General features: G+C 40.8%; 3 protein-coding genes across 3 annotated transcripts; 1 reads left to right on the forward strand and 2 right to left on the reverse strand.

The window, feature by feature from the left end:
• Positions 1–64: 64 nt before the first annotated feature.
• On the reverse strand, positions 65–2,414 carry LOC6606831 (ATP-dependent DNA helicase 2 subunit 1). Its single transcript, XM_002031592.2, has 2 exons — positions 1,661–2,414; positions 65–1,414 (listed from the first exon to the last, which is right to left on the reverse strand). Exons 1-2 carry the CDS (start codon positions 2,331–2,333, stop codon positions 195–197), a joined length of 1,893 nt encoding a protein of 630 aa, XP_002031628.1. The 5' UTR covers positions 2,334–2,414; the 3' UTR covers positions 65–194.
• Positions 2,415–2,599: 185 nt separating this feature from the next.
• On the forward strand, positions 2,600–3,690 carry LOC6606832 (prefoldin subunit 3). The gene is made up of 3 exons (XM_002031593.2): positions 2,600–2,783; positions 2,861–3,255; positions 3,317–3,690. Exons 1-3 carry the CDS (start codon positions 2,697–2,699, stop codon positions 3,417–3,419), a joined length of 585 nt encoding a protein of 194 aa, XP_002031629.1. The 5' UTR covers positions 2,600–2,696; the 3' UTR covers positions 3,420–3,690.
• A 25-nt stretch (positions 3,691–3,715) lies between these two features.
• On the reverse strand, positions 3,716–4,563 carry LOC6606833 (39S ribosomal protein L40, mitochondrial). The gene is made up of 3 exons (XM_002031594.2): positions 4,460–4,563; positions 4,150–4,395; positions 3,716–4,090 (listed from the first exon to the last, which is right to left on the reverse strand). Exons 1-3 carry the CDS (start codon positions 4,483–4,485, stop codon positions 3,772–3,774), a joined length of 591 nt encoding a protein of 196 aa, XP_002031630.1. The 5' UTR covers positions 4,486–4,563; the 3' UTR covers positions 3,716–3,771.
• Between the last annotated feature and the right edge of the window lie 12,873 nt (positions 4,564–17,436).

Below are 17,436 nucleotides of genomic sequence, written 5' to 3' on the forward strand. Positions count from 1 at the left end.
AGCCTGCTGTTCGGTACATGGAATATACATTTTTTCTTTTAAACAACATTTTATTTTATAAGAATTTATGTGTTGGTATGTATTTAATTAACAATTCGGACAACAAAACATTCTTTTCTAATCCTAAGTTTACCAATGGTATTAACAAACTAGATTGGTAAAGATTTATCACTTTATAGCATGGAATATGTTAACTACTTATGTAGTTCCTCGATTTTGGCCACCAGTTTTTCCTTTACCAACTTGGGCATTGTAACATCGAAGTGTTGCTGCAGAATAAAATGCAGCTGGGCGGCCGTGCACCTCATCAGAGCCCCATCCTTGATTAGGCTCTTTACGAATTCGAATTCCTTGAGTTGATTATCGTCGATCTTGGCCATTTTGGGAGCGCTCGCTCCCGCTGTGGTGGACTTGGCTGCTCGCTTTTTAGGGGGTTCCACTTCCGCAGCGAACATCTCATAGTCCGGCAGCAGCTTTTCTATGCGCTTGTCCTGTTGCGTGGTGTCCAGCAGATTATCGAGACCTTTGGTATCCGTCGAAAAGTCCAGGGAGAGGGCCAGAAGATTCGCCTGCAGGGCGTCCAGACTTGGGTCGTTAATGAGATTCGGCTGGTAGTCAACGCGCAGCTTCTTGATGATCTTTTGGAAAAACTCGACTTTCTGTTCGTCAGCAGTGTTTTCCGTATTGTTCCAGTCCTGCATGTCTAGGTGGCGAATGTGCTTGGCCTCCGGCAAGTAGACAATCTTGAATCCATCGCCGCAGAGCAGAGAACGGTAGGTCTTCTCTTCCCCATTATCTGGGGCCTCTACTGGCACAAGCGCCACATAGCGAGGTATGGACTTGCGCTTGCTCATGAACAGGCAAATGGCAATCTTGTCGCGCACCAAGCATCGCTCCCACAATGCGCGGAACAAGCGCTTCGATCCAATGATGCTCTGATCATCGGGGTACATAAAGTTCGCAGGCTTGATGTAGCTAACTTCGGGAAGAGAGGATCGGTGCTTGAAACCCAGCAGCATCATTTGCGGCTTGTGCAGATTGCGCACCCTATTCAACTGATCCATGCTGATGCGCAGATCCTTCTCGCCCACGTTGCAAGTGTACCAACCGCCCGTCACCTTTATCTGATACTCGTGCTCGATATCCTGCGAGCCATCGTCCTTCTGTTTTTGCACCGTAATCACTCGCTTGGTGCGCACCACACTATTGTCCCTTCGCAGGATTTGCACCTTGCGCGGATAGGCGCGTCGCTGAAAGTAATTGTAGTACTGTACGGACATGGATAGGTTGGGGCCCAAGTAAAAACTGAAGTGACCCAGGCATCGGCGAAGGAAATCCTGCTTCAGCTTACGATCGGACAGGATTTCGCGCAGCATCTGGGCATCTGGCACCTGGAAAGAGTCCAGTTCGATGGCTGCAAAAATAGGTTCTCATTAAATATCATCTAATGTGAGGATTGTTATATATTTATTTTATTATTCTTGTAAGCCAATCCAAAACCACGAACCAATTGAGCTTCACTTGGATGCGGGTGAATGATTGCTCATATTTCATCTGCGAAGTCTTAAAACCTTTTTAGGCGAAAATTGAACGCCAAACAGGGGAACAGACTTCGCACATTGAAAACCCTAAGAAATGAATAATAGACAGAAAGACTTACCTCTTGACAACGTGATGAACTCCTTGTAAAACGGCTCGTAGTCAAAGTCATCGACCATGGGAATGACATGAAACTCGAACTCCTTGCCCTCCAGATCGCTGGCCTTTTGCAATGCAGCCTGGAAATGATTGCTGTTCGATGGATGAGGTTCACTGACGTCCGTGAGATAGGCGATCTTGGCGTTGTTTAGCTTCTTGCCGCACTTTTCGAGCATCTCGATGCAGAGCCGGATCATTAGGTCAAACCTGCCGCGACCATCGGGCTCCGCCAGGCCATAAACATCGCCGAACTGCGTCTCCACTCCGCCCATGAACTCAAGATAGTGCTCCACAATGGGTTTGGTTAGTTGGCGAAGGGGCAAAAACACCGCGCAGTTATCCGGCATTACGATGTTGTCCAATGCACTGGCTTCCAGTGGCGGCGGACTGTGCTTGGTGTTGGCGAAGATGAGTCCGATGAGGTCCTTGTCGTTGACCAGCATTCCGGATATAAAGGCAGTACGGATGATGTTCAGTGCCTCCAAGAGGCGCTCCATGCCGGCTGTCTGCAGATTGGCGTCCACCACGAAGAGAATGGCCTCGCGCCCATGGTAGTCCCGCTTCATGGACACATCCTCCTCGTCCTCGGACCCAGACAGCAGGTCCACATCGTTCTCCGGATTCCAGGTGCTCATTATGCGGCTTCTTCAGATTGCTTAAAATCTGATTTTCCGCTAATTTCACAAGAAGGCGGGCGTGCTTATCGACGCTGTTGTTATCGATTAGGCTAGGGATGACAGTCACGAAGGGACTTGAAATATATTCAAACTTATTTAGACACTATTTACTGCCTATATATAAAATATTATAACAGCGTTTATTTTAAGCAGCTTAATATAAGTAAGTTTTAAATTTTTATACGATACTGACACCACCTTTCGATAACAGCATTCAATCGATTGTTCCATCGCAATTTTGACTCATCGACTTTTACAGCGGCAGGCTGACCTCCTGAAAATTAAATTGCATTTGTAGACGGCACAGCTAAAGGCAACAGGATGACTGGTATTATGGACTCGGTGGAAATGCCCAAATTGCCAGAAAACCAAAAGACCTTCGCCGGCATCCCGGAGGCAGTGTTCCTGGTGAGTGGTCCTAACCTACAAGCGTGCACCTGCAGCTGGACACTGGAGGCTAATTCGTGGTTCTTGGGCCCTTGCAGGAGGAGATCGACACGTTCATGTCGCAGCCGGAGAACGAAAACTGCGAGAAGGTGCTCCAGCGACTGGACGAGCAGCACGGCAAGTATCGATTCATGGCCTGCAATCTGGAGGCGCGGCGGCGCAAGTTGAAGTCGCAAATTCCGGACCTGGAGCGCTCCCTGGAAATGGTCAATGTGCTTCGCAAGGAGGACGAGGAGCGCGAGACGCAATTCCTGCTCAGCGACCAGGTGTTCATAAAGACACTGGTGCCGCCCACGAAAACAGTATACCTCTGGCTGGGGGCCAGCGTGATGCTGGAGTATCCGCTGGACGAGGCGGAGGCTCTGCTGAACCAGAACATCACATCGGCCGTGGGCAACCTAAAGTCCGTGGAGCATGATCAGGACTTCCTGAGGTCAGTTCGAGTGCTGTTATCCAAGTTACTTGTTCTATTGTATTATAAATGTATCTTTTAGGGATCAAATTACAACTACGGAGGTAAACATGGCGCGGGTCTACAACTGGGGCGTGAAAAAGCGGCAGGCCGCTACCAAGACCACCGCCACTACTCCAGCCTAAAGAGCCGCACCCATATACCATCCCAAGATCAACAACGGTAGCAGCCACTGCTATGCCTTTCGCGTATTATTTATTTCGACAGTACACCGCAAGGGCTCGGCAGGCGATTTCACCTGGTTTATTCTTGTTCTCCACTGATAGCAATAAAAACGCCACACAAACGCATCAAGTTGACTCCAAACGAGGTGCCTATTCCGGAGGAATCTAATATTTTACTTTGGCTACTGGCATTTAACTGCATCTAAACCGAATAAACTGCGAACGCAATTCATTGAGAGTAAAGCCGAATTCACAAATCATAGGATTAGGGTTCAGTTTATTTCAAATCTTTAACATCCGGCACTTGCACGCCTCATTTGACCTCCCACTTCATGGATTGGTGCAGGTAGTCGCCATCGGGACTGACGTAATCCTTAATGGGGGGCGTGGCAACGGGTCCTTTGACGGCGACAGGCAGCAGCTGGGGATCGATATCGATGGCCGCCTGGTAAAGCTCCTCGGACTCACGTCGGAGTTCCGCCAGCGCCTTGTTTTGTGCCTGGACCAGCCGGTCGATGATCTGGTAGTCTGCTACGCGCTCGTCGTGCTTGTAGTGTGCCCACTGCTTCTTTAGAAGAGCACGTTCCTCCAACTGGGCGCTGGTCAGTGGAACTAGCTTCCGCTGCCGTTTGCTGAAGAATAGGAAAGCAATACATCACAACCAATGTGGGAAACACGTATGAGAACCTACTCTTTTTCATCGATGAGCTCCAGTGGAACCTCCAGTTCATCCACGGGCTTCAGCTGACGGGCATTCTTCTCCAGCCGGCGAATCTGCTTCTCGATCTTCTTCTTCTTGCGATCCTCGCGCTGCTTGACAATCTGCGGATCCAGTTTCTTCTTTTTCTTCAGGGGCTCCGCGCAGAGAACTGGAGTCGTGTGGAGGCAACGTGCAACTGCGATACCGGCGACGGCGCCACTTCTCTGCAGACTTAATCTGAGGCAGGAGGCAGGTCGGGAGTGAGTGATAGCGTGACCACGGAGCAGGTGCATCCACTTACCTGGCAAAGGCGCCCAGCAGCGACATTTTTAATAAACAAATGTGGAAAAAACCTTTGCGTAATGTACGAACAGCTGTTTTTGTTGCTGTTCAATGTCCTAGCGATGGACCTCTCTCGATTGACCAGTACAATTGGAAAATCGATAAAACCAATGTAGAATGTAGAAAAGAGGATGGAAAATATGGAAATACTGAAAAAATACCGATGATTATCCGAGTACGTTATTTTCAAAATATCCATACAAATTACGCATACGACATGTTGCACAACGAAATCTTTCTCAGATTTGCTACTTTTTAACTTTATAGGTCTTCTATTTACATTTCCATATTTTTGCCGTACTTACCATTCACTTTGCCAAGATAAAACAATGCATTTACTATTTTTATACGATTTTAAAACTTTATTTTTAAAGATGAAAATAAACAATATAGTTTTATTGTGTGTTTTTTTGTATTTTTTTCTTAGTAAATTTTACATAATTTTTCAATAAAATAAGTTTTGTTTTTTTTTTCGATTAAAAATGTCATATTGTAGTTTAGTGTTTTCATCTTGTTTTACAATTTCCATTCCATTACACATTTTTAGTACGATGTCTTTCGATTTTGTCGCTTGCATAAATATAAATTTGTATGTTATTATATTCGCTTATATCCGAAATACTGAATTTACCTCATACATATTTTCATTCATTTTTGTGTGGTGATGGTGTCGTGTGGTGTGGTGTCGATTACTTTTGTTTTGCGCTAAATGCATTCTCTAAATGTAAATCCAAATTTCGATTTTCCGTTTTTCGGGACTTTTAATCATTTAATTGCAATTTTTGTTTGCGCTAAATGTACAATTTTGAGCGATTTATCCGATTTAGCGGGAACAAAACTGGTCCAAAAGTCTAAGTTTATATTCAATTTGTTGGCCTGAAATGCGTTTCCGAAGTTTCCAAAAGTGTACACCAAACCAAAGTTTATAAAACGGAACCGAAATCGAAACTGAAACCAAAACGTGGCTTATACATATATCGCTATGGTTCATTCGAAATGAGTTAGTTAATCATATAAAGTTAGTATATCGTACTATCGTAAGTGTATACGCGACATAGTCGATTGTGAAATTTTCTCGTTTCCCAACTTTGTATGTTTCCACCGCGTATTACAATCATATATGTTTGCTTTGCTTGATTTTATTTTTCCATTACTTTTGGTTTTCTTTTCTTTACTTTGCTTTCTTTTCGTATTGTGGTAAATAGTAATGTGTGAGTTTTTTCGGGGCAAGGGGACACTGGGGGTGGGGTGTTGGTAAATCGGGAAATTGGAAAATTGGAGACGTTTCCTATTGTTAGTACATATTCTTATAAATTTAAACTGTGTTTGAAGTGACTTGATTCAATCGATTTACTTGGCCTTCAGCTTCTGCGGAAGAGAAGGTCCTGCGGTAGTATGTCAAGTTGGAATTTCGAAAATGTCAGCGGCTTGGCTGGCCTTCAATTTCGCTTACTTCGCACTATTCAAATTTGAAATCAATATGTGTTAAAATCTCAACTTAGTATAAATTAGGGTAAATCGTATATGCATCCGCGGGGTTTTCCTCCCATTTATTTCTCATATGGCTCCGGATTTTCGAGGATTACTAGAATTTGGCATTTATCCCCGCATTTTTGCATTTTCCAGAGCTCTTCTTCCACCACTTAGTTTACAATTACATTATAAAAGTTATCTCTAAAGTTTTTTGTACTATTGCTTGGAAATCATTCCGGTCTATTGTTGTATTTTAACTGAAAGTTTTCATTTTTCTATATTTCACAATTTTCAAATGTTCGCATGTTGTTTTTGCTTGCTTAATTGAACATAAATCAATTTCTTGGCTCGATTTGGTTTCACTTGCCTTTGGGTGGGCCAATACATTTTTGATCGTTTGCATCCATCAACCGAAACGATGCATTCTCCCGCCCCCCGCTCATTGAATTTCGGAGCAGAGTGGGCGGGGCTGTGTTCCTCAATTCGATCTTTTGTCAATCCTAAAGGTTGGCCGAAACGGTTTAATTCGTTTGAAAAGTTGTAAGCAAAGAACCCTTTACACACCTCGGTGTGTCCTTGTTTTCCGATGGCTAAGGTTTTGTGTCGCTGTGTTTGTGTGTGGTATCGTAATCGTTCGGTTATACAATGTTCAGCTCAAAGGAATATACATACTTATATACACGGATTATCTGTGTGTGTGAGTGAGTGTGAGGTGTGCTGTGTGTCACATAATCAATTTTAAATTTTGCTAATTTTTGCTAGTTCTTTCCCATCGTCGACTAAAGAAACGATTACGATGCTGCCAACTCAAGATCTCTGGTGTGTGTATGTCTGTAGTGTGTGTGTTGGGGGTAGGAAAAAGCACAAAAGTGGGAAACGGCAGGTTTCCCAATTCGTTTCTGGAAAGTCTTATAGTTTATCTGCGATCCTGTGTCGCTGCGCACTCGCGTTTCTTTTTCATTTTCATTTTCTGAGAGTCGCTAGTTCCGAGTCCTTAAATATAGTTCGCTCTATACCTAATTGCCACCTCTTCAGTATGCCGTTCGCAGTTCATCTCGTATCGTTCTCCGCTTAACTTTGAGTTGAATACTTAGTTATTCGCATCTAAATCTAAATTAAATATAGAATAGTACATGCAAGTGTCAGTGTGGCTGTGTTCTTGGGGTTTTAAGTACATTGATAGATGAGCAACTCAGCGCTATAGGCGTATGTATGGGGTATAGGGGTATACTCGTGGTGTCTATATCCAAACCTTTGTTGCTGCTTTCGCTAGTCTAAATCATTAATTTTCCCATACATAATATAATGTTCGTCTAAATCGAGTTTTATGTGAATTTCCATTCGCTTACATACTAAAACTAAATACATACATATTTTTTCCGCTTAATTAGGTAGTCAATTACAACTTTTTGCTAGGGAGGGATGCGAAAGTAAATGTTTAAGATGGCTTCTATGAGATTTGCGATCGATTTTCCTTTGCTTTTATAGCCCATATTGGTGAGTTCCTTCGGAGAGACAGTGTGTCCAGGCCAAAGAATGAATCAGTTTTGGTTTTTGCTTAATTTCCGGTCTATTTGGAGCCCTTTCTCTACGTTTACGTTTCCGCTTTCGCGTTCACCATCGTCATCGCTTAGTTTTTGTTTAAATTTTTATACTTTTTACACGATTAATTTCTTTATACAATTTTTGTGTTATAATTTCATCCTCCGCGTTGGTTTTAGTTACATAAAAAATTAACAGTTTTTAGTTTTGGTATTTTCTTTTTGTTTTCTTTTGTTTTCATTGTTACTTGAAGGCACTTTAGATCGGACGTTGTGGCCCCATTTCAAAAATTGCTTTTCACTTGCTCAACTCGTGTATCACGTTGCCGCTTGCTGCTTGCTGCTTGTGTTGTGTGTTGCTGTTGCATGTTGCTGTTGCATATTTCATGTTGCTCGAGTGCTATGGAGACGTGGTCGCAAAAAAACAAATTAACAACAAAAGCCTAATCCAAAGTTGTTCGAAACTCTGCCGAAAGTTGCGTTCGAAATGTTACCGAAATCCTTGGTTCGAAACTTGTCCTTTGCCTTGTCTTCTGCTTTTCTTTTCATTTTGCTTCTCTCTAGCCGCCGGTTGTTTGTATTGCCTTGAGTGCTATGGTGCGAAACGGATCTGGATGTCCTGGAGTTGCCCGACCCGCCCAATGCCGATGTTCTGGCCACTGGGCCGGGCAGTTTGGGTTTATTTTCGAGGCTTGAGAACTGACCACTCCTTGGCCCGGTGCACAAATCCCAGCGGATCTCTTTGGATGTGGTTATTTGGGGAAGGAACTCAAGAGCGTAGAAGGAACCACGCTCGATCGATCGTTGGCAAATCTCAAAAGCCAATGAAATGGGGGTTACAATGTAAGCTGGTGGATTGTGGTCAAGGTAATAGATACATATAAAGTTTTAAAACTAAATTTCGGGCAATGGGGTTAGGATTCGTAGCGTTACCTTTATAGTATTCATTTTAGTTTGTTTTTTACATACACATCTTATTTTGAAGTCGGTCTCAGCCCCACCAAAACCTAACTCAAGTAGTGTCCTCGACTGGTTTTCTTTCATACATCTAAACATTTACAGAGATTTGGGGAACACAAAAGTTTACTTTTTCTTTCAATCTTCGCATTAGCTTTTTGGATTTATATTTTTATCATACCTTTCATACACTTTTCCTATGTGCTCCGAACCGCAGTTATGAATTTTGTTAATTTGGTTGGCTTTTTTTATTTATGTCTTTATAATTTTGAAGTCTGCTGCTGCAATGTTTTGGAATTTTGTTTCTTGTTTATTCGGTTTCAATTGTCAGCGGAGTCAATGAGTTCCTGCCACTGCCTTGGTTGTCGACTAGTCATGTTCTTTTCAGCTTTTTCATCTACTGCTTTTTCGTATTATCCTTTCCTTGCTTGTGTATACAATTTAGGAATGGTTTTTTTCATAAAACCCGAACTGAGGGGAAACTAAAGGTGCTTTCTGCAGTATCCGAGCCCGAATTTAACCGGTTCGAATCGAACTTAAGCTTAGATAAGGTTAACTACCCGGAGATGTATCGAAACTTTGCTCAATTTTGCTCGTATTTTCTAAATGTACAATGTTTTCGTATTAAATTTATTTTAATTTAAGTTTGTGTTTTGTTATCGCTTTGTTTCGGTTACTTTTTCTCATTTTGCATCGATTTATTTACGTTCTTAAAGATAAGGCGCGAAGGTGCTTAAAATAAGCTTGTACTTTTTCTGATATTTTTCCAACACGTTTTCAAAATTTCTTTCAAAGTTTTCCGTTTTCCATTTTCCCGTTCTGGTTTTAGGCTGCTTTCTCTACTGCTTACTTCCCTGCTTCGACTACTGCTTCGTCTACTGCTTTTCGAAATGCAGCTCTTTGCTGCATTCGCTTACATCTTAAGTTTTTGTTACGTAATTTTGTGTTCCAAAATTCAGTAATTTTGCGTATAATTTTTGGATTTTGAATTCGTATTTTCCCTTTTTTTTAATCCTAAAGTTTTCTTTTCTTTTTGGTTTTTGTTTTTTTTTTTGTGGTTTTTTTTTGTAAATTTGTCCTGAATGTTTACACCGAGAGAGAATTATCCAAACATGGCCGAGAGGTTTTTAATTTAGTTCATTTCGTGATTTGTTTCGTACTTGCAAGATTTCCTTTTTCTTTTTTTGGACTTTTAAACGCGTTGTCATTGATTGAAAAGCACTGATCTTGTCTGCTTTTCAACGGGAAATAAGATTATCTAAACGATCTGAATGTAATCTTCTCATAGAATGCTGCCTGTAAACAATTAAGTTAATTTCATTTTACATGTTCTAATGTTTTCTGCAAGCAGTCCAGTTTTGAATTTTGCCAGCTTAATCGCGCTCGCAGACCAATTTTTGTTTCCTAGTTTTTGTTATACCCGCTAATTTACTTTGCCAAACTGTTAAATGCAGAATTTTTACTGTGTGGCCGAAACTGCAATTTATCCGCACATATATCCTTTCTGAATATGCCTATGCATATATGCGCACACGTCTGTCTGTGAGCGAATGTGTGTCATATGTTTATTAGGAACATTACCGAAATACGTTTATATATAATTTTACACTTACACCTAAACATGATTTTTTTGTGGGTCTGCGAGTGTTGAAAGTATCTGGAAAACTACTGGGCCGCTTGCACCGCGTCTTTGGTCACATTTGGTTTCATAATAGTTCTGATGTCGCAATCTGAATCTTCGTCTGTATCAAAACGTTCGTCTGAGTTTTTTTCTTCATTTATTTTCCGAAATTCACGCCAAAGTCTTAGCCGAGAGTGTTTTACTTTATTTAGGTGTTCGTTTTAGTCTTGCTTGTGTGCAAGAGTTCTCATTCTGGTTGGGTTTCTTTTGCAAAATGCAGCGCGTTGCTTTTGAGCCGAAAGTTGTAATTTATCTCTACGTATTTCTAAGCCGAAATGTTAAAACGTTCTTCGAAATGCTAGCACTTGATTGAAATGTTTCCTCATCCTCCTCATTCCTTCTCTGATCCTGCTCTGAAATCTGTACCTGTTTCTGCTTTTGTTTGTGGTCTGGAGTTACTTTTTTTTGGGCTGGGCTTGGCTATAATATGCTTAGATGGTGTATGTATCTTTATCTTTATTATCCTGAAAAAAAACTATAAGTAAGCTGCTGCATCTGTGAACTGATCCTGCTCGATTGTTGTTCTGGTTGATGTTGTTGTTGGCTGAACGGCATTAAGTTGTTGTAGTTACTGTGGTTGTTGTTCTCTTGTTCTAGGTGGCTGCTGTTGAGTTCTATTTAATGTATCTTTTGGATATTCTTTGTATCTGTATCTAGCTTAGTTGAGTTCGTCTCGTCTGTCGGTTTGATTCTGCTTCGTGTGGCTGACAAAATATAAATCAATTACGGCGACTGCTAAACTATGAGTATAAATTTTAGTTGATTCTCGTTACGATTATACCTATGCTGACATTCAATTTCGTAGTATCTCTGTTCATTTTGTTTTTTTTTTTTCGAGTGTGTCTGTGTCTGCGTGTCTGAGTGCGTAAATTAAACCTAAAGGCGGCGGAGTATCCTGGCGAATAGCTCCTGCCGATCTGATTTGATCTGTCCCAATTTCCAATTGGCTTATATGGTGTGAGTAAAAAAGCATACAAATATCATATAGTTTCTCGTACTGATTTTGGCTTGGAACAAACTGCGTTATATATATTAAGGTAATATATAGGTGTGTCTGACTGATTTGCTGTAGCTTTTGCTTTGCTTTTGTTTTGCTTTTGCTTTGCTTTTGAATCGGTTTCTGCTGCTGCTGTTGTTGTTGCTTAGGTTGGCTTTTGGTTCCTGCTTAACATTTACTAGAGACTTTTGCTGCTTGCGCTGAAGATCATTTTATTTCGACTGACATTCGGTTTTATTTAGTTTTGTTTTGTTTGGTTTTCTTTGTTATTTTTTTTTGCATTTTTGTTGGTTTTGTAATACATATTTAAAATAGCAACTACCATTATCTTGTATTTGTATTTTATTATTATTTTGTTTTGCTTGCTTTCAGTTTATGTCCTTATATAAGTAATAAGTTATATATATTTATAAGGTTGTGGATCGTAATGTGGTTGAGTGTGTGGTTCGTGTGCGGGGGGCGGGGCTACTTGGGGGTTTTGTGGGGTCACTCGGCCAATACCAGGTAATATTCAATCTGCATGTACCGCTCGGAAAATGCTGCACAGGCGATTACCCTCTACCTTTCTCACTCACTCGATTTATCTGCATTTTGGTTTTTATTTTGTGGTTTGTTGCTTGGGTTCCGGATTTTCTTTACTCAGTGTACATTTAGAACATTTGTTAGCTATGCTGAAATACGGATTACGACGTCTAGAGTATGTATTTTATATATATGTCTATTTATATAGTTTCACTTATCGTATAAATGTTACCGGCACTATTGTTCAGAACTCAAGTATTGCTCAATTTCCCATAACGCTTGAATCGTTCAAATCAGGCTAAAAATGCTGCCAAACTTTGTTGATCGAACTGAAGAACTCGACTCACTAAATCGAAACAAATTGTTCACATATATATGATTGCTTTATATATGTGGTTTGCTGTGTATTACTGGTTACCCCATCCTAAGACTTCTGATTCGACGCTTCACTGTCTCCGCTTTCATTGCTCCTCGCTCCACTACTTTCCTCCACTCTTTCCGAAAACTAAGTATAATCTTTGTATGAACCGTGAACTGAAGAACTTTGCTCTACCCTCTTCCTTTGTTGTTGTTGTACTCGAACGAACTGAGGAAATTCTCAACTGAAAACTGGCTGGAAAAATTGCGGCGCCACGCCCCCTTTGCTGGGTTTACCGGAAGTGGGGGCGCGGTCGCCGTTTTGGCTTGTCTATTTCACTATTGATAACTTAATCGGTAAATTGTTTCTGTGAAAGGCAACTGTTGCGCGTGGAGGCCGCAGCTTCGACCTTCGGGACATCCAGGATAAAGGCGGCTCAAAGGGATTACAGGGTATGGGTTATGGGCTGATTGGGGTTACTTTCGCCAGCTGCGGCTCCCGCTCGGTTTGTTTGTCGTTTTGCTATATATTTAGTTGTATATGCTATTGTAAAAAATATCATTATAAATACTTTTTTGTTTATCGGTTGCTTACGTTTACGGCTCTCGTTTCGTTACGGTTAGGGTTACGGTTAGCTAACGGTTACCTTAACGCCTACTGTGGTTGCTGTTGCTGTGTTTGTTCGCTATCGCTGTTCTTCGCTTTTGATTTGATCGGTAGCATCATCGGCTGGCTATAGCTAGTCGATATTGCCTGTCGATTGCTCTGTAAACTTATATATTATAAAATATCTGATCACATTTGTTTGCAGTCTCTGTATAAATATTGTTGTTTCATTTGTTCGCTTATCGCCTTCGTTTACATGGTTTACGTTTTAATTACTTTACATATTGTACACATGCCACGCCCCGTGGCACGCCTTTATCTCGTTTAAATTATAGGATGGGCGATCGATCGAAACTTGGATCGATGGCCGGAGAAGGAAAAACTTGAAACTGAAAATCGATTGTTTAGCTCTTTCGCTGGCTCGTTGGAATTGCGTTTTTCGTTTGCTCCTACAGTTGTTTTACATAAAATTTCGTGTAGAATTTTGACAAACGTCTGGGCCCTTTCCTGGTAATTATATTTATATTTATTGTAGTTCTTGTGTTTATCCTTTCTGGGGACTAATGCAGCGGCTGCTTGCTTCTTGGTGGTGCCAATGGGTGCGATTTCGTTTTGGTTGTACTTCAGTTGACGACGGCTGGTGGCGCACCTTTAATCCTCGAAGGATTACAAAGGACGCCGATTGGGAAATAATAATAATATTGCTGGGCTATTGTCTGGGGGCCATGTCCGACCCCCGTCTCGAGTTGCGATTTGTCAATTTTCACCTGTTTATTGCTGCTGCATCTGCAAGTGCATCTGTATCTGTAACTGTTTGCTTTATTGTGTGAGAGTAAACCAAAGGAGTTTTGCAGTTCGTTTCGCAGCGCGTTGCACGTCCCCCCAGATATATGTATATATATACTTTTGATTCTTTTTCGTGTTACCAGGAACGGTACCAGTTAAACGCACGCAAAGTTATCTGGCCCATTTGGTTTGGGCCTGCTCGTAAGAGAATTGTGAAACAAAGGGTTTTTATCACTTATTCTTGTTGTCTATGTGAGTCGTGATCTGAGTGTGACTCCCCGATTGGCTGATTGACCCACCACCGCCGGTAGCTGAGATATATCCTAATCCCGGACAGGCCAAGCACGATTTGCATAAAGTTTTGATTGTGGCTACTCCTCTGGTCTCGTTTCCCTCGGGTTCAGCAGGCAGGCATCTTCTTCGGGGCTTCGTCTTCAAATATTTTTAGTGGCAGTACATGGGACTGCACTTCTATTGGCAATTTCTTGTGTGGCATGCTCGGCTCCACCGGTGATCGGATATACAACAACTGGGATGGGTTCTAAGGGGACACTCAGATCTGCTCGATTGCTGATTCGTAAATGAAAACATAATTGTTGCTGTTGTCGTTAATTGCTAACTGAAAACTTCGGTGAACGAACTAAAAGTTTTGGCTTATTTGGCTAATTGGCTATTGCTGCGGTTGTTGTTGATTGATTTCAGTTTGAGTATAAAAATATAAATCGTTTTATAAAAAGTTATTGGTTGCTGTTGCTTAATTGTTTATTTGTTTGTTTGTTTGTTTGTCTGCTTGTTGCATTGTATTGTACTATAAATTATCCCGGTTCGTGCGTGGCACGCTCGACTATTGCAAATGAAACTGTGGCATAAAATCTGATTCTCCTCCCTCGCTTTCTGTCAAAATTCAACTATAAACACTTATGGATTAGTTTTGGTATTGGTTTATATGTATATATATTTATATTTGTATTCGATCATGGGTAAATATTCAGTTATATTCAGTGTAAAATTTGAACTCAGGATGGCTTAAGGACTCAACAAAAAGAAATATCTCTCTCCTATCGCTCCATATTGTATATATAGCGTATTTATCTTTGATATGTGTAGGCAACCCAAAAAAAGTTGCTGCTGGAAGTGCTTTGTGCTGTTGTTAATACCAATCTTTATTTTATGTATTGTCGCTTCTAATTGGGCTTGTTGTTGTCCTTCATATTTCGAATTCTGTTTGGTTTTGTATATTTGAGTAAAAATATTTATTGTGGTTGTGGAAAACTGTGAGAGATTAACTTAAAAATATCACATACGAGTTGTGTATGTTTCCCTGGCTATTGTTGGCTGTTAAAACTTAATTGCAAATTCTCATCCTCCCTTGCTTCACTGTTATCGGTTACTAAGGTATTTGTTTATCGTTATCGTTGTTTTTATTCGGTTATCGTTTTTGTTTAGGGGTTTATGCAACATTTTCTTTATATTTTTATACTTTCTCATGTGCTTTTTGATGTTGTTGTATATATATCAATTCGAATTTAGAATTTCCATGGGCAATATTCATTGCGGCCGAAAAGTTGGGTTTACGTCATAAGCCAAAAGTTTTAACCTCTTCTTCATAAACTTCACAAATAAGGATGCGTAAATTGATTCCTGATTGATCAACTGAAAAATGTTAGTAATACTGGTTGCTGTTGCAATGATTGCAGGAATTTTGATTGTTTAACTAAGTCCATTGGTGCAAACACACAGTGCATGCCGAAAGTATACGCACTGTGTGCTGCTCTATTGCAGTTTGTTTTAAAGAAAGATGTGGTGCATTTGGATGCGCCACGGCTTAATCTTCATACACTCCTCCTCTACACTCTTCTGTCTGATTCTTCCTACGCCAAATAAGTGATAAAAATGTTACATCCAAACGGTTTTTGTTTATTGTTCGGTGACTCGATTTGTTGCCAAAAGTTATTGGGAATTTTGAGAATCGCGCTTGCTACTAAAAAAACGCAATTGTTTCCTTTTTTGGAAATATTTCATCGTTAAAAAGATTTTTCGTTTCATTTTTCATTTTCATGTATACCAAAACTGCAAATTTATGTGTATTTTATTTTACTTCGTCCTTTCTGTCTTGTGATCAGATGTTTTCCAAACCAAGGATGTTTAACTAAATTATGGTTACTCTGAAGTTGAAGTTACGAATAGATTTGCTTTGATTTACCATGGAGTATGTACCCTACGTGTAAGTTTGACTGATTTGCTTTTCAGTGTTTTGTGCGTGTGTGGGCTTGCCAAAGGGGATCTGCTTGATATATATACCGATTTGGGCTTGGCACATCTCCTATCTCAATCCCCTACTCCTTCTTCCCTTCGTTCTTCCCTCCTAATGGAAATCGCAATGCGAGCATTTTCAATGCAGTAAGGCTGTGAGTGAATATCGTCCTGGCCTTGGCCAGAATGTCCTTTTCAGGGGCTCTGAGTGGGTTTTTGGGGGTCGCTTATGCTTAGACTGTAGTAATATTTTAATTACGTGTATGTAGTTGTATTTAAATGTCGCTATGTACAAATCTGATCAATTTCTGTTATCGGTTTTGTTTTTCATTCAGTAATCAGTAATCGGTATGTTTTGGGTAATTTTCTTTTGGTTTGCTTGGTATTCTGCGGTATTAATGCTTTTAAAATCTAGTTAAAATTGCATATGGCTGCGTCTGCTTTTATATTTGGTAATTGGTTTACGTGTAGTAGGTATATACTTATCTCGCCTTCCATCTCGATCTCGCTTCCCATCGTCTGCCTCGATCATTTGATCGATTTGTTTTCGTTATCGGTTTGCGTGCAGGGTTCATTAATGGTTTAAGTTTGGATTTGCTGTGCTGTGAACTCGATGTTGGTCTTTTGACCAGCACTGGTCACACGGGTCGCTGATTGGTTGCTTTGTCCGGATGGATGTCCTTCGTCCATTTCCGGTTCTCGTCTGGTTTCCTGCTGCTGCTGTACTTAATCTAAATGCTTATGCTAACTTAGTACCTGGTGTAAACTGTACCTGGCGAACAGCGGCAGCAGCTTAGCCAAAAAACGAGGAAGGAACTTTGCTTTGGCCTATGGCTGATCTGTAGTTCATTTTGGAATTTTTCCAACACCGAAAGATTGATCTGGAGGAAATAAACTCGCTTTCCTAGTGGTTATCGAAAGGGCATTCCGAAGTTGTGGTGGGCGTGGCTGAAGGCTGGCGCAAGTGCTGTCCGCGTCCGCCAGGTGTCTCTTTCGCTTGGTTTGCGTCGCTCGAATAAGATGAATTATAATGAATTTCGCTTACCCTTCTCGCCTCTGCACTCCACCGATTAGTTGAACTTGTTTTCGTGGCTGTGGGTTAGTGAGGTGTGTGATGGTGGTGGTGGTGTTGTGCTTGCCAATCAGTTCCAATTTTGCGGTGACAAATGCCAAAAATTCTTTTGACGGAGGTTGGTCGTTTGGTTGGTTGGGGAGAATTGAACCAAAAATGTGGGTAGTTTATAAGCGGCCAAAAAGGTGGGGGTTAAATTTTGGTAAAGAAAAATCCAAGCGCCGTCATTTGTGTTTTCTGTTTTCTCAATTAATTTCGCTTTTATTAACCAATTATCGTTCGAGACGGACCCTTTGCTGGTCCGCCCCTTTGATTTGTTGACTTAAGTTTAAGTATGTATGTTTATGTTAGTATAAATGTATGAAATATGTATGTTGCATTAAATATACGCAAGTGTAAGTGTGCTCCTGTGTCATTTGTTGGTACGCAAGTATATCGGTTCATTCGCCTTCCTTGAGGTAAAGAAAGAAAGCGCTGACTAAAACTGATTCAAACTGAATAGAACAGAAAGGTTTGAGTGCTTAATTTTCGTAGTTACTTTTTTTTTGCTTCGTATTACTGTTAACTTTGTGAATTTCGACGGTTTAGATACGGATGCTTCTCGCTATTTTCGAATTTTGCTTAAAGATAAAATTTCGCCTAAAGTTTTGTTAGCCAAACGTTTATTGTTAATTCGCCTTAAATTGCCTA

Source organism: Drosophila sechellia, chromosome 3R (assembly GCF_004382195.2).
Source record: "Drosophila sechellia strain sech25 chromosome 3R, ASM438219v1, whole genome shotgun sequence".
Taxonomy (NCBI): domain Eukaryota; kingdom Metazoa; phylum Arthropoda; class Insecta; order Diptera; family Drosophilidae; genus Drosophila; species Drosophila sechellia.